The 19,907-nt window shown below is 52.2% G+C and overlaps 3 protein-coding genes across 10 annotated transcripts; 1 reads left to right on the forward strand and 2 right to left on the reverse strand.

Moving 5' to 3' along the window:
* The first annotated feature begins 1,294 nt into the window (after nucleotides 1-1,294).
* On the forward strand, nucleotides 1,295-8,272 carry ERICH6 (glutamate rich 6). Of its 4 annotated transcripts, none has more exons than XM_085513473.1 (12): nucleotides 1,295-1,512; nucleotides 1,598-1,703; nucleotides 2,584-2,630; nucleotides 2,724-2,840; nucleotides 3,892-3,981; nucleotides 4,064-4,221; nucleotides 5,096-5,166; nucleotides 5,728-5,901; nucleotides 6,016-6,097; nucleotides 6,950-7,102; nucleotides 7,617-7,848; nucleotides 8,003-8,272. In XM_085513473.1, the coding sequence occupies exons 2-12, from the start codon at nucleotides 1,607-1,609 to the stop codon at nucleotides 8,264-8,266; spliced, it is 1,485 nt and encodes a 494-aa protein (XP_085369599.1). In that variant the 5' UTR covers nucleotides 1,295-1,512; nucleotides 1,598-1,606; the 3' UTR covers nucleotides 8,267-8,272. The 4 variants fall into 4 exon arrangements, with proteins under 4 accessions (XP_085369599.1, XP_085369597.1, XP_085369598.1 ...); XM_085513471.1 differs by having other exon boundaries at nucleotides 1,333-1,504; XM_085513472.1 differs by lacking the exon at nucleotides 3,892-3,981 and having other exon boundaries at nucleotides 1,342-1,504.
* A 116-nt stretch (nucleotides 8,273-8,388) lies between these two features.
* LOC107318386 (glucose-dependent insulinotropic receptor-like) lies at nucleotides 8,389-10,285 on the reverse strand. The gene has a single exon (XM_085513479.1). It carries the CDS (start codon nucleotides 10,006-10,008, stop codon nucleotides 9,055-9,057), a length of 954 nt encoding a protein of 317 aa, XP_085369605.1. The 5' UTR covers nucleotides 10,009-10,285; the 3' UTR covers nucleotides 8,389-9,054.
* A 3,291-nt stretch (nucleotides 10,286-13,576) lies between these two features.
* SELENOT (selenoprotein T) lies at nucleotides 13,577-19,700 on the reverse strand. Of its 5 annotated transcripts, none has more exons than XR_014933479.1 (6): nucleotides 19,480-19,700; nucleotides 19,199-19,309; nucleotides 18,091-18,217; nucleotides 16,488-16,737; nucleotides 15,488-15,639; nucleotides 13,577-14,897 (listed from the first exon to the last, which is right to left on the reverse strand). XR_014933479.1 is itself a non-coding variant. In XM_015872140.2 (6 exons), exons 2-5 carry the CDS (start codon nucleotides 19,270-19,272, stop codon nucleotides 15,515-15,517), a joined length of 414 nt encoding a protein of 137 aa, XP_015727626.2. In that variant the 5' UTR covers nucleotides 19,273-19,309; nucleotides 19,480-19,700; the 3' UTR covers nucleotides 13,577-14,897; nucleotides 15,488-15,514. The 5 variants fall into 5 exon arrangements, 3 of the variants coding, with proteins under 3 accessions (XP_015727626.2, XP_015727627.2, XP_085369607.1); XM_015872140.2 differs by having other exon boundaries at nucleotides 16,650-16,737; XR_014933480.1 differs by lacking the exon at nucleotides 18,091-18,217 and having other exon boundaries at nucleotides 16,650-16,737.
* Nucleotides 19,701-19,907: the final 207 nt, after the last annotated feature.

A 19,907-nucleotide genomic window follows, 5' to 3' on the forward strand; every position in this document is an offset into this window, starting at 1 on the left:
ATTTAGAGCCACTGAGCCGTGAGCTGACACACAGCTGAATTACCTGGAGGCGGTAAGACTTGCAGCAGTGGAAAACTACATGTAAAAGGGCAGATGGAGCTTGGTGTGAATAAACGTAACACCCAGGGAGGAGTGCTGCTCCCAGCCACGTGTGTTCAGGGAAGAGATCTCTGGAGTTACAGCACAAAGCCCCATGCAAATGCCAGGCAGTGCTGGGCAGCCGTCCACAGAAAAGCACAAGAGAAACGCATGGAAAGCATCAGAGAGGGGAGGCTTGCTCTGTCCTTAAGATTTGGAAGCAGCTGTGGAAAAACCCTCCCAAGGAATTCCTCTAATCTTTTCGTATCCAGTTCCCATAAGGTGCCACATTGGATCTCATTTGCACTGTGCTGGCAGAACTCCAGCATCGGCCGAGCAAACTCACTTCTGCTTAAGCAGGATCAAACTCAGGCCCTGGATCTGATGGGAGTTAACACCTGTGCTTTGAGCAGGGCTTGTTAAGCACGATTTCCCAAGAGTTTAATTCATGTTCCCATATCTCGGTACCATTTATAGTGGAAAACATTTTTTCTTACTGAAAATTTGAGTTGGGTCTTAGCAGTTTCCTGTGTAAAACAACACTCCAAAGCAAGTCATCGCTATAGCGGGATTCACGACGTGGAATTAATTACTCCAACACTGCCCGTAACCCACATCAGATAATACAACATTATTTCACTGCTGTTTCCTCCACCATTCCTTTCCTCTGATAGAACAGAAACTCATGTTATATTTTAAAAAAAGCAAACCCAACAAAACAAGAAAAAATATGTCAAATAAATAAATAAATAAATAAATAAAATAAAACCCAGAACAAACCCCAACCCCCACAACACGCAGTGTCTTTAAACTGGATTTCTGTCACCCGGCCCAGGGGCTCCAGGTTTCCCTGCTGGCACCATCCAAGGCCACGAAAGACAGGCAGGTGCTGGTCCGGACCATCAGCCGCCCGGTCACGCACCGCGGCAGCACCGGCCATCCCGGCACAGCCCCGCCACCGCCACCGCCTCCGTCCCGGCTCGTCACGGGGCCCGGGCGGTACCCGCAGCAGGAGCGGTGCCCGAGAAGGGTTTTTCCATTGACGCGACGCATCGCTGGCAGTTCTTCCTAAGAGCATCCTCCGCTCTGAACAGCAGCGCAGGAGCCGCGGGGACATCCGCGCAGCCCCGCAGCCCCGCAGCCCCGCAGCCCCGCAGCCCCGCAGCCCCGCAGCCCCGCAGCCCCGCAGCCCCGCCCCGTGCGTCCCCTCGTGCTCCCCGCACCACGCGCTGCGCCACCGCCCCGCGTCACCACGGAGACCGCACGCGGCGCAGCAACGGCCGACACCGAGCGGGACCGGCAGAGCTGCTCGTACCGCCGGGAGGAGGCGGGGAGCAGCGCGGGGCCGAGCAGCCGCCGCCCGCTGAGCTCCCTGCGCATCCATCCGCTCGGTGCGCGCTGCCCGCGTTGCTGATCGCGTACGCTGGTACGTTGGTACGTTGGGTGTGATACGATATTCTTCCAAGGCAGCTGCTTTGGAGTCGTTGATTAACGATTAACACACGAGTTTCTGTCTCAGGGAACGGACATGGACGTGCCGGGCGGTGCCGGTGCCGGTGCCACACAAAAGCCGTTGCAGCAGAACGAAGCGAGCCGGCTCCAGGAGCAGGACTGCACAGAACCACGTAAGAACAGCCCGGTGCAGCTGCGGGACAGAGCGCGGGGTGGGGGGACTCCCTGCCAGCCCACGGCACGGCACGATGGACCACAAGGAGCGGCGCCTCGGGGCTTCGGAATGGAGCTCACAGCACAGCAGCCCTTCTGCTCCTCTTGCCCGTCTGCGCTGCGCAGCCTGGGGCTCAGCAACCAGCCCCACTCACCGGCTGAGGCACCGGGAACACGGCAGTGCCGGCTTCTGCCTGGTCCCTGCCCCTCCGGGCATCACCTCGAGCAGCCCCTGCTTCCCTTCAGTGCCGGGCAGGCCCTGTGGGGACGGGCAGCTCCTCGGGGCTCTGTGAGCAGCCACGCTTCATGGCACAGATTGACTGCAGAGGATGGCAACTGTATCTCCTTAAACTGCAGCTTCACAAAGTTCATACAAAGCAGCAGCCACATCCATCAGCTCTGACTGCCCACACAGCTCCACAGCACTGCGTTCCACTCCCTGCCCCGCATTCCCCACAGCCCCCACAGCTCAGGCAGGAACATCACCTCATCCCATCCAAATACACGTTCTAACTTTCTCCTATTTTCTGAAAAGGATTTAGGAGGGCGGTAGCAGATGCCCAACCACGAGACACCCCCTGCTTCCTCAAAGGCTGAAGCCCCTCCTCGCACACACAGAGATGCAGAAACCAGCCCCCTTCCTGCTCCTCAGCACCACAGGAGCAGGAGCAGGGAATGTTCCCCCAGGTGTAGTGATGCCGGACCCCTGGCCCCACGCAGCGGGTCTCCCCTGAGCTGCTGCAGCCCAGCACAGTCCCCAGGCAGCCCCAGGGGCCGTGCAAGGCCTCAAGGAACGTGGCTGTGCTGTGCAGCAGCTCTCAGCACTGCTCTTGCCTGCAGCTCCACCAGGAGAGCCCAGCGGACTGGACATCACGTGTGCCATGGAGGTAAAGACCACTCAGTCCCTACAGCGATGTGTTCATGCCTAAAGTTTTTTTCCTTGAACAAAGCTATGACCCCACACTCTTTCCCCCTCCCAGTTCCTAGAGGAGTTTGTGGAGCTGCTGGCACAGCCGCTGCGCACGCTGCCCTCCATCGGCCCACCAGCCGCGCTGGCCTACAGACCCGAGGTGCTGCGGGGCTGCCTGCGGGCCGAGGTGAGTCACTGCTGGGTGCTCTTCCATTAATTCCTCGCAGTCCCATGTAGGAGAGATAACAATAAGGCCTTCTGTGCAGTCTGAGAAGGGCTCCCTCGAGGGGAGATTTCTGTCAGGATGTTGAGGAGATGCTCATGGTACACACCTGAGCAGCAGGAGGCAGAGGCACGCTCCTCATCCTGTGCTGGGGATCTCCTAGCAGGAGATTCTGCTCTTTGACTAAACCAGACATTCAAAACGTGTTTAACTGGAGGTATACAGTCAAAGAATACACACAGGCAGGGCACTGAGCTCCAAGTAACCCCAGGCAGAGTACGATGACCCAGGAGAGGTAACCCTACAGAGTGGGAAGCACAGAAGATTGCAGGAATCGGGCTCCAGAGAAGCCAAGTATTATTAAACCATATGGTCAGAGAAGGACCTGAACAGAGGAACTATGCACAGTGGAAGGCAGAGAGCAGCTGCCCTGCAGCCACTGCATGGTCCCTCCACCCTTACTGCCAGGGACGGCTCCATCAGCACGGAGCGCTGAGCTTGGGGCAGTGTCTGAGCGGAGCTGAGCGGTGCTCCTGGCAGCTGCATCCTTTATAATCCTATTTCAAAACACATCTTAAAAAGTCGGGTGAAGCTTCCAGAGCGTCCTGCACCCATCCTTAAACACGTCAGTGCAGCAGCCCCAGCTTGCACCTGGTCAAGTACGCGCAGCCTTTTTGTCAGCAAGTCTGCACTGATATCTAAGGAAATTCCCCACTGATTTTTCTACTATCAACATCACTGCAGTCAGGGAGCTCTTCCTCTGTGAAGCCCCAAGCAATATATTTGAAAGGGTTAATGCAGCTGTAGCGTGCTGCATGAGCTGAAGCTTTCCCTCTAATTGGAATGAATGAACCTCATGAACATCACACTGACTGGTCCTCGAGCCATACTGAGATGCATGTCTGAGCATTCTTACACACTTTACAACACTGTGTTTTGAGCAGCGTTACTTCCCCACGATAAACAAGGATTTGTGTGCTGATACATTCCTTCTGTCATCCTACCTCCACTTCAGGCAGAGGAGGACTGTGCTCCAAAGTGTGAGTACTGCGGAAGCGTGCTGAGGCCGTTCCCTTCCTTCGAGGACATCTGCCCTCCACCGCAGGTTATGGAGCAGTGAGCAGGAGGACAATGAGGGGCCGGCCCTGGGGAGCCCTGCTGCAGTGACACTGCTCTCTGCCTTCCAGAAGTTCTGCTGCCAACGCAATCGAGACCTCTACGAGTTCATCCTAAATGAGAGGAAGAAACACGAAAGTGCTCGGGACAGCTCTATTTCTATAGAATCCCATAAACCACACGGCAGTGATGCTGAAAGACACCAGGAAAAGGAGAGAGCGTACCAGAGGTACAGTGATGGCTGCGGGGACAGCTGGGATCACTTTGTGCAGGGAACAGGCTGCTCTGGAGGGAAAAGAAGTGCTAAGAAAAAGAGACCACGGCAAGAGGGAATGAAGGAACTTTTTAAAAGTCAGGCTCATATTCCATCTGGGCCCCCTCAGCTTTTCTCTTACCAACTGAGACACAGATGGGGCCCAAAATGTAATAGCAGCTATGGCAGGGACAACATTTGGGTCTTGTTTTTGCCCCAGATGCCAAAGCAATGCATGAATTTGTATTTTTCTGTTTTGCTGCTCAAACCGCGACACCTTTGAATTCAGATCCACAGAAGTCAAACACTCAGTTCCCAAGACTTGTGCTGAGCTCTCTAGCAGGAGGCACAAAGTTCACACAGGTATCTTACCCTATGGTATAACAGTACAGCACACCTGGAAGTAAACTGTTGCTTCCCTGTGGGCAGTCTGCTGGTGTAAGTACCTCGTATCACACACAGAGCATCAATCAGAGCCATTGTTGGGCACTGTCACATTTGTAGGGCAGGAAGAACAATGACAATATCCTCTCATTCAGCTAATGGGCAGCTCTGCTTTCACGTGAAATCTCCATACAAAGTCCATCGCATGTAGCTCTGCTGTCCATATCAGCGATACCACTGCAATCACAGGGTTTTTTCACTGAAATCTCTGTGTGGAAGCAATTTGTTTCTCCTGAGTTAGTATTATACTGGTGATACACCATTGCTCCTAATGGTTATTTGCAATTACAGCAGTAGAGAGAAAAAGAGGTTCAGAAAGTCGGGTTTCTGCCGCAAGTCTACCAGAACCCACTGCAGTTTCTGAAGGGGGATTTCTGAAATGTCTCATGAACACTTCTATTTCCAGGCAGCAGGAAAGACAATTGGCCAGACAGTTAGCCCTGCTGGCAGCCGAGCCAACACCTGCTGTAGCTGAGAGTGAGTTTGCATTTCTTTCAAGTATCTGTTTGTTACAACAATGAACTTTATGCAATTGCTTGCCTCTAGTACTCACTAACCCGATGGGAGGAAGTATGCAGCAATGTGTCAGTTCATTGTCCAGTGTCCAATCTCATTAAATTAGATGCTACAATATTAAATGATCTCACATGTGGAAAAAAAACAAAACCAAAAGCAGTTCCAGTGACTTTCATTATTTACACTCAAACATTTCAGCCGAGATGCACAGAAACTGACCTTATAGAGCAAGAATTTGCTGAAGCCAATGGCCTGGGAGGTAGAAACTGCCAGAATAGGGGAGATCTGTGTTTTACCCAACAAAGAGAACACTGCAAATTCCCAGCTCAGGCTGTGAGTGACTGAGCAGCTTTTCAGATCTAGTGAATAAAACCCAAATCATTTTGATTAAGAACAGACAAACTGGATTTCAAATATAGGCATCTGTTCACTAGGGATGTCAAGGCAATAAGGCTGCTGTATCACTAACTGGCTGAGCTGCCAGCCCTACTCAAACACACAAACCCTTTCTTTGCTCCCCAGGTACATCACAGCTTGGCACCATTTCCTACATGCTTTCTCAGGAGCCACCATCCCCAACAGGCTGGACACTGATGCCTGCCAAGAAAGCAGCAGAGCCTGAGGAGGAGGAGGAGGAGGAGCCCATCTCCTACAGCATCACCTGCTGCGACTTCACCGTTATGGGCAGCAGGGCAAGTGGCTGCTGCCACAGGAGATGGGCTGCAGCTGGCTGTACCATGCTGCAGGGCCCTGTGCTGGGTGCGGGGCTGCAGACACTCATTTCATTACGTCTTTTCTAATCTCAGGTAGCGAAGAATGAATTGTTGGAGAAATACTACAGACATGGAGGGAAGTTTCTTACCATGCTCCCAGATGGAACAGCACAGATATTGTATCCTTTATGGGGCTCGTTTGCCCACAGCCGTCCAGGGCTGTAAACACAACAACTTTCAGTATGTTCTGGTCTGCTGTATAATGGGGAAGCTTGGCTCACCGCTTCTGCAATCCAAAAACAGCAGCAGGGAAAGAATTCACACAGCCCTTGGAATCACATTCCTTCAGATCAGCCTGTAACTTGGAGGCAGGAAGGGCATTTGTGTCCTCAGAGCTCGGCTGAAGGAACACACCAGCCAGGCTGGGACAGCTCTGCTCTGCCCTCCAAATGCCTTCATCCCAGGGCTGCTGGAGGTGCAAGCTGTGAGGTGGAAAAGCGCCGCTGTTCAGATATCACAGAATCACAGAATTGTGGGGGTTGGAAGGGACCTCTAGAGATCATCGAGTCCAATATGTTTGTGTCATTTCCAGGGCCAAAGCAAGTTTTTTCCCTCAGGTCTTTCCTTTTATTTATTTATTTATTTTTTCCTCTGTGAGAATGGGACCTGCCCCTGTTTTCTCTGTCACTCACATTAAGCTCACTGCTTCCCTTTGCCAGGCTCGTGCTTTCAGTCCTAAGTGGTACAGATTTCACAAATGTGTCTTTAAAGCTTCTAAGCAATTCTGCTTGGATTGTTACTTAAAAAGCCAACAAAGGGTATTTTGGTCAGTGTACAGAGAACATTTATATAGGAAAGGACTTTGCCCTTCCCCAGGTGGGACTGCAGCACACCATCGTCCTGCCTGCAGCACCACAGCCCAGGTAATGCATCAGTCCGTGCGCTCCAAAGCAGCACTCTGACATACGTGGTATGCAATAACCAATGAACCGGGCACACAGAGGAGTTGTGAGCACCTTATCTGATGGTAGCTATCCATCTGGAAACCTGGCCGTCATCGTTGTACGAGAGAAAAAGCGGTTTGTTTGCATAGTGCAGGAAGACAAGGCAAGTAACAGTGAGATACAGGCAGTATTTGCATCCAACGGCAGGAGCACCTGCTACCACCCGCACGGCACTGTGTGGTACGTTGGTGTCAGACAGCAGCTTCGCTCCCACTGCATGTTTTCTAAGATCATAAAGGGTATTTTTAGCAGCACTCCAAAATTGAAAGGCAAATACACCATAGGGGAGATGTGATCTATAGGGAGAGGACGTGTGTTTTTATAAAACTAATAATGCCACTGGGAAAAACCAGAGACACGGCAGCACTGAGCTGATGCAGCATGGCCTTGTGGTGGGAATGCTGTGAAGGCAGGACGCCGTGGCTGGGAGGCGCTCAGGACTAAATGAAGATTGATCTCCCCGTTTCCAAATCCCACACTCTAAGGGCTGTGCCCCACTGTGTGCTGGGCTGTCAGGCCCAAACTTGTGCCACAGCTTGGTAAGCACTATACGAGGTCCTGTATGTGCTGAGCCTTGAGCAAGGTCCTGTCCCTGCTGAGCGCCAGCACCAGGTCCTGCCCCCTGGGGTGTTGGGGGCAGCAGAACTGCAGTGTGCACACCTCGCTGCGGAGTGTTGGTTTTTCTCTCTTTTAGGATAACGATGAACACCGCAGGAGGGCAGTGCCTGGACCGGGCAGGCAACAGGGTGAGGAGGTGGATGTGGCCAAGCAGTACAGCGTCATCGGGACCCTGTGCCCCACTGAGCCCTATCTTCCTCTCCCTGAACCTGCACGTGGGGGTCAGGATCGTGGGCCAGGATAAAATCACAGTTTCCTTCCTTGCCATGGGGCAACAAGCAAAATTCAACGTGGGAACAAAAGTGCAGGTATTTCATACATGCACAGCCAGCTGCACACCCAGCTGGTCCTGCAGCAGCAGCAGGGCAGCCAGGGAATCTTCCTTACCCATGCAAATGCCCCTGCTTTGCCCCAGCCTTGGTCCTGCCCCCAAAGCAGCTCTGATGCCCCCTACTCTCTCAGGGCAGCCAGGCTGGCCAGCTGCGTGTCCCCCCGCAGCTGAATGAGGACGAGCTCCTGCTGTTAGCCTTGCGGGTGAAGATCCTGCGACTCATCGATAAGCTGCGTGGCTGCCTGAACTTCCCTTCCAATGAGCAGTGGGACAAAATGAAGCCACCAGCGTACCTTGTCACACAGACTTTAAAGATTTTGTACCTTTGCAAGAATTCCGACATAAGAGAAGAGCTGTGCAGCTCAGTCCGGGCAATAGTAAAGACTCCAGTCTGAGCAGCACATGTGGTGTGAAGGCAAAGTGATTGAGCCAGCCAGAGAATTCCGATGCTGCAGTGCTGGCAGGCACCGATCCCAGCGCCCCGCAGCCCTGCCTGCTGTGGGCCAAGGGCACTGCAGTCCTGGGGCCATTCTGCTGATGGAACAGCTCAGGGTGGGGTGCAGCCACCATTGGGTCGCATTGTGTCAGCTTGTGGGGAGGAAGCCTTGGACGGGAGGTTTTGTGCAGGGCACAGTGACTGTGTGCCTGATGTCAGAGCACTGCTTGTCAGCACACTCCCTTCTGTCTCCCAGCAGAAGCCAGCCCAGGCTGAGCACTCATTTCAGCCCATAAATTTGGCACAAAGATAAAAGCAACTGGCTGAGGCACAGCCTGCAACAAGGGTAGGGGGAAGAGGTGTTCTGAGGCCACATCATGGCACCGCTGCACTCAGCAGCACTCACAAAGGGCACAGTGCCAGCAGTGCCCACATTCCCTTGCTGGGAGCACTTCAGGGTGTCTGGCCAGCTACAGGCACAGAACAGCACACAGCAGTCCAGTCCAGCCTGCTGCAGGCACAGCACAGCATGCAGTAGTTCTCCCATTCATAAGGGATAAGAAGCCACAGTTTGACCAAAGCAACCAACATCCCCAGCAGCATTTGCTTGGGTGTAGGGGTAACGGGCCGTGAGCAGCCCCTGCAGCACATAAGAGGCTGCCGTAGGGGGATCTGCTTGCAGCCACACTGAGCACCACTGTCCCACTGCAGGCCCTGCAGCCGTGGGGGTGTTGGGACGCGGACCCCTCACAGCCCAGGTGTCCTGGGCCAGCTCCCACCACCCACGGTGCGGATGCTGGAGGCCACGGGCTGCCCTCGGCCCCTCTGCCTGCAGCCCAGCAGTTTGGCGAGGTGGCTGCGGATGTCTCTGCTGTGCAGGGCGTAGATGAGAGGGTTAAGGAGGGAGTTGGTCTCGCCCAGGATGAAGAGTGAGTCCTTGAGTGCACCAGACAGGTCACAGGTTCGGCAGGCAGCCTGCACGGTGCCCCCAACCAGGTACGGGCCCCAGGAGAGCCCGAAGCCGACAAGGACGAAGAGCACAGTGCGCAGAGCCTTGAAGTGGCGCAGGCGGGCGCGGAGGGGCCCAGGCTGGACACAGGAGTGAGGCAACCGTGTGTGCTGAGTGTAGGCAATGCTGCACACTGAGATGTGTAGGCACAGCAGCACTAGCAGGGATGGAGCAAAGACGCCGAAGCAGAGGGTGTAAAGGTACTCGCTCCTGGCCACAGAGAGCAGCCCACAATAGCCCGTGTAGTTGCTTTGCTGGAGGGAGGGAAAGATGAGAGGCAGGTGCCCAAGGAGGAAGGCAAGTATCCAGAGGAAGATGAGGGAGAGGGCCACGGGTGCTTTCTTCGGAAGCGTGCGGTAGGAGAGCGGCAGCCTCACTGCCAGGTACCTGTCCAGAGAGATGAGCAGCAGGGTCAGGATGGAGCCGATGCACGGCGTCATGCTCAGCGAGATGCGCAGCAGGCAGAAGGACTTGCTGCGGTCAAAGTCCCCATCCAGAACATCGTCCAGGGCCTCAGTGATGCACATCACACCCACCAGCAGGTCGGCGGTGGCCAGGTTGAGCACGTAGATGTAGCTGGAGCCCGGATGCTTCCTCAGCAGCTGGCAGACAGCCACAATCACCAGCAGGTTGGCAGGGGGGATGAGGCAGCTGAGCAGCGCGTGCAGCACAGCACACAGCACACTGACCATGCTCCCTGCTGCAGCCCCAGAGCAGCCCTGCAGCAAGGAGACGTGTGGCTGTGCAGGTGAGAAGGGACAGAGGTGCCAGCCCTCCCACAGCCACGCACCGGCCACAAACACCTACATCAGTCCTCTGAAGGGCACTCTGTCCATCCCAGACGACCTCTGCAACCATCCCAGACGCTGCCCGTTGCCAGTGGCATTTTCAGCACTCTCAGCCTCACCGCTTCCCATCGGATTTTGCTCCGCACTCAGGGGGATGCACCCAGAGGTGCTGATGGCTGATGCTCCCACCCATGGGCAGGGAGGAGCGCCGTGGGCTGGACTCCTGGCACCGTGACGCAGGGTGAGGAGTGGCTTCGCCAAACAAAGCCGAGGCAAGCAGATGGCTGCGGCACGAGCATGTGGTCAGCATGGTCAGGAGTGCGGGGCAGCCACAGCCAGGGTGACAACAACTGTTCTTGTAGACGGCAGCAGCACTGCAGGGCCACCAGCCGCATGCAGCCTCAGGTGTGGGGACAGCACACGGAATCCAGACCCCGATCGTGGACAGGAACATGTGCGAATGAGGCAATGGCTAAGGAAGCCAAGGACCCCTAGTGCCTCATCCAACACAACTGCCCCCTGACAGCCCCAAACCAGGCCTGCCATTTTGCAGGCAGGATGTTAGACCCTAAGTATATACTTCTGCTGAGGCATCTGCAAAAGAGAGAAGAACAGAAGAGGCAGCGGAGGCCTCCTGTGCTGCAGCCAGCCCTGTGCCAGTGCTGCTGGGTGCTGCAGTCTTTCCTGCACCATAAATGAGTGGCAGCCACTGCCCCAGGGCAGCTCTGAGGCCATGGGAAACATGCGAACACCCCAGACACTGAGGAGCATGGCAATACACAGATGGCCCTTCACTGTCCCACAGTTTATCAGCTCCTCCTGGCTATGGGTCAGAAAACATGTTGTATTAAATCAATTTTTACTATACGCAGCTGTAAACGCAGCACCGATAATGAGTTAAAAAAATGAAATTAATCCAATCTATGTCAAATTAGGCTCTGGATAAACATACTATACTCATTAAGTTCACACTTATAGCAGGTTCAGGAATGAAGACCACCAGTCCAAGGCAGACGCTGCCTGCGGGCTCCTGCTGATGAGCAGCACTGTGGCTCTGCCAACACCTCTGCAAACACTCAGGTGCCACAGCCAGGCAGCCACAAGCTGCACCATGAGCCTCATCCCAGGGCAATGTAACCTGCCCCATTCTCTGTGTTTCCATAACTGTACTCAGGAGAGCAAAGGGTATTTCTGTCTTTCCCGACCCACACCCAGGTCACAGCAGCTCCACCACCTGTATGTCACTTTCCTTTGTGCTTAACAAGCTGAGCTCAACCTTGAATCTGCCTATCAGAATCATTATTTAATATCCATTCTGGACATGGTGAAATTGATCTCAAGTGCTTGAATATGGCTTATTTACATAAATGGGTCTTTACACTTTCATTTTTAAAATCAGTAAGTAGCACTATCTAGGAGAGGAAAACTTAAAGCTGTGAATTTAATGCCAGGACACCCTGTTAGCAGCCCACAGTGCTGCTCATGGCACCTTCCCCACACAACAAAGACACGCTCAGCACAGCAATCCAAGGAAGAGCAATCCTGTCAGGATTAGTGAGCTCACAGAACACACAGAGCACAGAAAGCTCTGATCATTCTGTGATTCTCTGTGCTGGGGGCTTTTTGGAGTCTGGGACACTGGAGAGGGAAATGGGAAACAGCGCGTGCTCACCCTCGGCATTACCCCTTGGATGCTGCTGGAGGCTGTTAGCAGGGTTGGGATACCTGAACCAGCCCTCCTGGTTACAGCACACCAATATTACACTGTCAGCTGGCATCTGGTCCCCAGCACATATTGATCCTTTTTAGTGACGATCAAGGCTCTTTTCTTCCATTTCACTTTTCGGGGGGCAGCAGTCAAGGAATAGCATTCATGGGCTTGGTCCCCCCATTAAACCAAATCTATTCAGTGGACCCTGCAGCCCAGAGCAACTGCAGCAAGACTGGAACACAAGTCAGCCTGTTCCCTGCAATGAGAAACCTGGGCTGTACTTCTGGCACATTTAATGAACATCAGCTAAGGTTCTCACATTCCTAACCCCACATTCATGATGCGATCTTACACAGATGAAAGGAACAATACTGTGGGCAGCAAACAGACCATGGGCATCACCAGGGTGACAGGCAAACAGCTCATGGAAAATCACAGCCTAGCAACACATCTGTGCATGTGTTTGCTTTGTCTGATCTGACTTAGGAATATAATTAATGAGAAACTAAAAACTCTATCCACACTACAAATTTTGGCTTATCTATTTCAGAAGAGCGAAAAAAAACAAGTTCATCCTATAATCAAACAGGTTCTGAGGCCACTGTATGTTTAATGGTTGTGATTAGCAACACCTTTGTAGCAACTGACATAGTGTATTCTTTCAGTTGGATGGACAGAGTTTTGGGGTTACTCAAAACCTTACTTTAATGCTTCCCTAAGCCCCACGGTGGGTCAGACAGTACTTACAAACAGTGACTGCTGTCCTTGTTGCAGCTCCTATCTGATTTACTGTCCCAGCCCACAGAAGCTCTCCCCCCACCGCCAAAAGGCAGTGCGTGATAAGGAGGACCCAGGAAGCACATAAGCAGCTTTACAAGGGGTGTGAAACCCTGTAGTTTGGAGCAAAGACAAAAAGCAGATGGAGAATGAGACATCTGTACCTTCACAAGGTGAGACACTGTGCCCTGGGAGCTCAAAGCCTGACTGCCAGCAGCTCTGCAGCTTTCATAGAACCTCTACGATCACCAAACCCAACCCACCCCCACAGCACCACAGACCATATCCCGTAGTGCCACACCTCCACAGTTCCTGAGCAACTCTAGGGATGGCAGCTCCACCCCTGGGCAGCCGTGCCAGTTCCTGCCAGTCTCATGGGGCAGGACGGCCATAACAGGGGTCACAGGAGCATCCAGAGCAGGACCTGCAGGTCTGGCAGCTCAGCCCTGGCAGAGAACAAAGTGCACCTTGCCCAGGACAAGCCTCAGCTCCATCCTGGGGGGGCCTGGGCTAGAGTTGCAGTGACTGTGGTTTAGTGGACACGGTGGTGATGGGCTGATGATTGCACTAGATGATCTTAGTGGTCTTTCCTAACCTTAATAATTCTATGACTACAGCCCCAGAATGGCACCTGACACTGATGGGGTCACCTTGGCCCTTCAGCAACCGCTGCAGCCACCCAACATCCACTGCACCCCTTTCAGCGCCACGTCTTGCAAACCACCCCCGCCCCACACAGGGCACCTCCTCACCCCAAGCAGTGCTGTGCTGTGCCTGGCCAGCAGGCACTGGGCCTGCAGGTGGGCACTCAGCCCACAGCCCCCATGGCCCACACAGGCACCTGCTGCAGCCCAGCAGGAAAAGGCAGCGCCAGGTGCTTCTGCAAACGCTGCTGCATTTAGTGGGAAAACAGCTGGGCACCAAATCCTAACAGAGCAAGGCTGCAGAAAGGGGCTCATACAAGACAACCAACACACCACACCATTAACGGCTCTGGGAAGTGGACTTTTTATGCATTTTTTCAGTTACAGTTCTAAGAATATCATCACCATCAGCAACTCATAAGGTACTTCACACAGCCAATGAGAACTCTTTATTCCAATTTCATTTCCTATTTCTGTTTTGGACAGTAGAAAGTCCCAGCTTCTAAACTCCTCAGAATGGCCACAGGAAATCCTGTCAAGCTGGTCAACACCACTTGAAAAGCAGCTGACTTTAATTTTTACTGGATTCACAAAAGAATGCAATTACTTGTCATGGTTTTGTAATTTTGCTATCAGTATTCCACATCATACCATCACTCAAAGCACAGGTATTAAAGAGTTAATAATCCACTTCTGTGGCCTGACAACTTTCCAGATACCTGGTTCTCAGAAGAGAAGAACTGCAGATCCCAGGGCACCTCACGGCCAGAGGATGAGAAGCCACAGGAGGAAGCCGTGATCTGTCTCTGTGTCTCTCTCTCGCTGCCTGGCCATGCACCCTTAGCTCAAAGTAGGCCTCTCAGTTTCAGACACTCTCTCTCATTTTATTAGCCCCAATTTCAATTATATGGTATTATATTGTGTTATCTTGCATTCCAATATCATATTATTAAAATTAAGTTTTCCTCCTCAGATCGTTGCCGCTGTTCTGTCTTTGGGTCCAGCTCCCATCTCCCTGCCCTTCCCCTTTTCCCTTCCCATTTGGGGCCGGGGGCCTATAGGCCTGCTGTCCCGTCATGGGCACACATTGATCTAGATCACTCCGTGACAACTCCACATATAATTTTGTACATATAATTTAGTATATAGTGCACTGTTCAACTCTGCCATATATTTTGAAAAATATACAAACCTGCTTTTATCACATCAGAGATATTTGACAGGTGGCTGCCGATTACTTAACAGTTTAGGACAACATCAGACGTGCCTGTAACTTCATTTTAAACTACAAAAAGAACATAAATCCATATAAAATACAACAGATTAAACAAACTTCTTCCAAGGGAAAAAATCAGGTTTCAACTCAATCTGCCACCGCGTGAAACATGAATATAAAATAAGTTACAATTAGTAATGCCTGCATTGTCGAGCTATGAACTGGTCGAATGAAATCTTAAAAAAACTATACAGTATTATTGCACTCCATGAATGTGCAGTATCTGGAAACACGCCAGCACTGAAAGAGTTCTTTCATTAAGGTTTTTTCAGGAGGCACAACGTGACTGCAAGAGAAGCATCCAGTCTGTACCAACAGCAAGCTGTCTTCAGTACAGGCCTTCATTGGTCTGAGACACGCGGCCCGGGAAATCACCGCTTAATGCCTGGAAATAGAGACACAGCAGCACCATCAGCAACAACACCGGGCTCCAGTCAGCCAGCCCCAACAAAAAGGGTACATCTGCACAGCTCAGAAATCAATGATTTATCTTATCTCCTGCACTGGCACTGCCAAAGTAACACTCTCCCTGAACTGCCCTCCCCAGTCCACGAAGCTGCACAAGTACCAGTGGGGGGAGAGATCAATGGGGCAGGAATGTGGGCTTAGTGGTCAAAAGTCCGAGCCCTGAGCAAAGAGGAACAGCACAGCAAGCCCTGGTTACAGAACACTGTTTCCTACAAGGGGTGAGGCTGCCTGAAGTTCTTGGGCAGTGCTCAGGCTTCCCCAAAGCAAAGCACACCTCCACCTGCTCTTACCCAGGTAACCGCCATTCTGCAGGAGGTGAACTGCTAAACAGAGCTCCAAAGGAAGCCCGTGCAGGTGTCTGAACACAGCCAGGCCATTCACTGCTGCAGGTGGGACCAACTGAAAATTCCCAGCACTTTTTTTCCTTTTAACACTTTTAAATGAACAAATATCAAAACCAATTTACATCTGAGCCCAGGGCCACTGGTTAACAGGTGCAAGACTTACAAGAAGTTTCAGTGCTGATAGATGGGGCTATGATCGATGGTGAGGCATTGACTCCATGTGCACATTGAGCTTCATTTCATTATCAAGGATTTGTACAAGCTGCTGCATGGAAGGAAGGTGGCCAGACTCTAGCTTAGACCACACCGGAACATCTATCGCAAAACACAGGAAGGGAGAAAGCACAATTACACTGAGAAAGTCAGAAACATATTGAGAGACATTAAACAAACAAGACTGAGGAAGTTACGCGGGCTGGTAGTACTTTATGTTGCAGTATCTGCCTCAACAGTGCTTCAGGTCTCTGTAGGCTACAACACAAACCAAGAGTCTAGCGCTTCCATTTAGAAGTCTACCATGTGAATTTAGAGACTGAAATATCCATGCCTATGAACAGAATATCTAAAAACATAACAGTGAGTGGCAGGACAGCATCCCAAGTCTCCAAGCCGCAGCCCCAGGAAGGTCTGCTACCAATTCAAATCTGAGATTTAGGACCAAGTTCAACCACTGATACAGCGTGGTCAGTCTTTACACAGGCTCTGGAATATATAGCTGGACTTAGAAACTACATTGAAACTACATCGAAATGCACCCTGCACCATTATAAACTGAGAAACAAAACATGAGCTAGACAGACTCATACCTACAGCCTGAAAAATTCTGTCATCAGCAAGTTTACATAACCTCTAAAACCACAGAATTACTCAAAGGCAGAAGATTCTCAGACTCTTAACCTGAGAAATCAAACTGCCGTTCCCTCGCGATGGAAATTCTGGGGATACCAGTAGCTTCAGTGTGACTGAAGGCCTAGGCCTTGTAATAAAACAGGACAGGGAAAGCATCTAATGAACGGCTTCCCTGGTTGATGACTTCTTCCTTAATGCACATCACAAGCAAAGAAAACATAATATAGTTACTCCATATGACCAAATATTCCCTTAAATATGTTTTTTCATTTTCAAATAATGTAATTAACTATAAATGGCATTATAAGACTTACATGATTTTCATCAATTATTATAACATCTGAAGTCTCAAAATGGAAGGCACTGCCACACACACACATCACACAGCACCACCCCTCACTCCTGACAGCAGCTCTCACAGATCTGAGCGGACACATGCAGCACAATGACCCCAGAGCAGGAACTTGGCATCTCACCATTCAAGGTTATTTCAAATGCACCCGTTGACATACACTGGTTCTCAATCATGTTGCTCAGGAAGAAAACCATCATACAAGCATAAACCTGGAAGAGAACAGAGAGAATCCCAGACACTTTGGCCATGTAAGTCACAGCTTATTTTCTTCCCTTGTAAGTGTACATGCACCCCTGAACTTCCCCCTGCAGTTTTATCACATGCTCTCAGGGTGGCACGGCAATCTTCCTTTCACCTTTTTTTGCAAAGATTTTGCACACTACCTTCCCAAGACAGGCATCAAAACAGCTCCAAAATCAGCTCATAATTCAGAGAGGCAAATCCCACCCTCCTGCTCCCTTCCTCCTCAAACCTCTGCCCACCTCAGCAGCCCGTCTGCAGAGCACATGGCTAAGACAGCACAGCTGTACCTGCAAACTGCCTGTTGTTTTCAGAGTAACACTCAAATTGAACGCTGATCGTAGGGGCTGGACAAGGTTAAATGTCTTCTGTTCATGCCAACTGTCAACCCTGGAGCATTTCTTTAAAGTGATCATTTAGAGAACTGCCTGTGTCGTGGTGCCTCGGGATGAAATGATGCAATCCTCAGCAACACACCACCTCTAATCCCCTTCCCACGCACACTCACACCACTTGCTGCAATGCCAATGGGGTTAGCATGGGGGACTTTCATTGCTCAGCCCATCACAGGTGTACTGCAATCAGCCCAGCTCAGCCCTGCTCTTAGTCTGTATAATCAAGCAAGATACGTTACATCTCCTGTACATTCCAACTGGCTCAAGACACAGCCCCACCACACCAGGTAACTGCTTGAATGTCTGTGCACCAGCAGAATATGTGAAGGTTATCAAACTTAACATTGCTTTTGCTTAGTAAAATAAAGCCAGAATAAGGTTATTCTAAATCAGAGCACGATGACATGAATCCGTGAGCATCATCAGCACTGACTCACAGGGGTATTCATCCCACAAGGAACAGTCTGTCATGCCCAAGCATGTTCTGCAAAAAACCCATAGAATTTCAATTTAATTTTTCTAGCCATGAAATTGCACACCTAATTCACTTTAGAACCCGATGAAAGCAAGAACTACAAAACAGCTGTAAGACAACAGAGAAAGGGAGCAGCGGTTTCAGCAGTACCAGCATGAAACTCTACCTGAGCCATCAGTAAATAAAAATAAAACCACAGTGCTCTCAGTAACTGCTGCCTTCCTTTAGCAGCCCGTGCTGCATCGTTACCAGCAGTGCTGACTGCAGATGTCCTACAGCATCACCAGCTTGGAAAAATGCTCAGAATCAAACCAAAAGCCACAGGAGCCTGAGGGCTCTGCTGAGATCAGTGCATGAGAGTCAGGTCAGTGACAGCGCTCAGTGCCCCACAGCATTCTCACAAACCCATTCTGACATTGCTTTTCAAAAACAGAAGACAGTCTGCAGTTTACCTTGTTTTCTTGGCCCCACTGCCAGATGCTCGGAGCTTGCATGCCAAAGAAAGCAAATGGATCCTTGCCGACAATTATTAAGCCTATTAATACTAGTTTGAAGACAGACAGGAAGGATGCTATGTGCCTATTAAAAGACAACAAACAAAAGTGACTTAGAAGGTTCCCAGTTATGCTCCACCACATACTGCGACCATTTGCCTCATCAGGGTGGTTTCCATAACGTGCCATTGTGCTTCAGAGCAAATAGGAAACTTTTCAAATAAATTTACATGCCTGTAAACGATTTACAAAGCCCAACAAAGCAATAGCTATTAACAGGAACACACACCCTCAGGATGCCACCAGTGTGTGCTGCAGGGGCAGATGGGCTTTTTTCCCAACCAGACCTCGAACAGAAGCCTGCTTTCTGCTCACATGTTTCTAAACTGGATGATACATCTGTATCTAAAAGAAGCCGTTACATGTTACAGATACACAAGTTGCTGATAGGCAACACTTAAAGCAGTTTCCTGGTTTCCAGAACTCTACAGTTAACTGCAGGAGTGAGATCTACAGCCAGAAAGCAAATCAACACTGCGGTTTTCAGCCTGGTTCCCTTCCAAACACTGTGACTGTTACGGCAATTAGGTCAAGAAGCGGCTCATGAGCCACCGCACAAACTGGCATCACACACAGCGATGTTCAACCAGCAGCACGTGCACTTTGCACGTTGTGCTTCGGAACAACCCCCGCGGGAGCAGCCACCAGGCAGAGCTGCAGCCAACACAGCATCAGCGTGCTGCGGGCACAGCGCGGGACGGGCCACAGGGATAACGAGGGGGAATTGATGTGCGGATACACCACGGCGGGGAGCTGCAAATCGTGCATCGAGTGGGTCAGTGCGGGTGGTTCATTCAGTGCAGGTGGTTCATTTCAGGTGGTTCATTTCAGGTGGTTCATTTCAGGTGGTTCATTTCAGGTGCTGCACTTCACGGCTGTGCAAAGGCCGCACACAGCGCCCCGTGCAGCACGGCGGCACCGAGGCCTCCTGCGTTTCCATTTTGATGAACACAACCGCACGCAATGGCACCACCGAAGCGGGACGCGATCGGCCGGCGGCACGTACCGATAGATGGGCTGCGGCAGGTAGTTCTCGCCCTCGATGCGGATGTCGGGGTACCGCTGGCTGATGACCCGCATGTACTCCTCAAACACCCGCCGGTATCCTCAGGACACGCTGTGTTGGACAGGAGCTGTCACGGGCCGTCCCGCTCCCCCATCCCCCCCGTTAACCCATCTCCCCCCGCCCCGTTCCGTTCCGTTCCGTTCCGTCCCTCCCCCGCAGCCGAGCCCCGGCCGGGCTGTGTGCGCGGCCCGCCCGGCGCCGCCATTTTGCGCGTCGCTCACCAGATCTGGAACTTGAGCAGCGGCCCGGTGCCGTAGGCCACGCGCAGCTTCTTGGCCGGCATCGCGCCGTGCTGCGCCGAGCCCTGCCCGCACAGCGCGGCCACCAGCAGCAGCAGCAGCACCAGCCCGCGGCCCGGCCCCGCTCCTGGGCCCAGCCGCATCGCGCCCGCCCGCATCGCGCCGCACAACAAGGTCACGCGAGCGCCGCCCGCTCCGCGCATGCGCCGCCCGGCCCGGCCCCGCCCCGCGGAGCGCGGCCATGACGGGGGCGGGGGAAGCGGAGGAGCCGGGGCGGCCCCGCCGGTCAAAGCCGGCCCCACGTCGGTCCCAATTCGCCATTCCAGCCCCGAGCCGTCACCAAACGCGGCTGCGAGCTGCCCCCGCGCTGCCGCCGAGCCCCGTTCCCGCTGGTGGCACAGCACGGCTCG

The sequence above is a fragment of the Coturnix japonica genome, chromosome 12, assembly GCF_054131305.1.
Source record: "Coturnix japonica strain WE chromosome 12, WE-NBRP24, whole genome shotgun sequence".
NCBI lineage: Eukaryota > Metazoa > Chordata > Aves > Galliformes > Phasianidae > Coturnix > Coturnix japonica.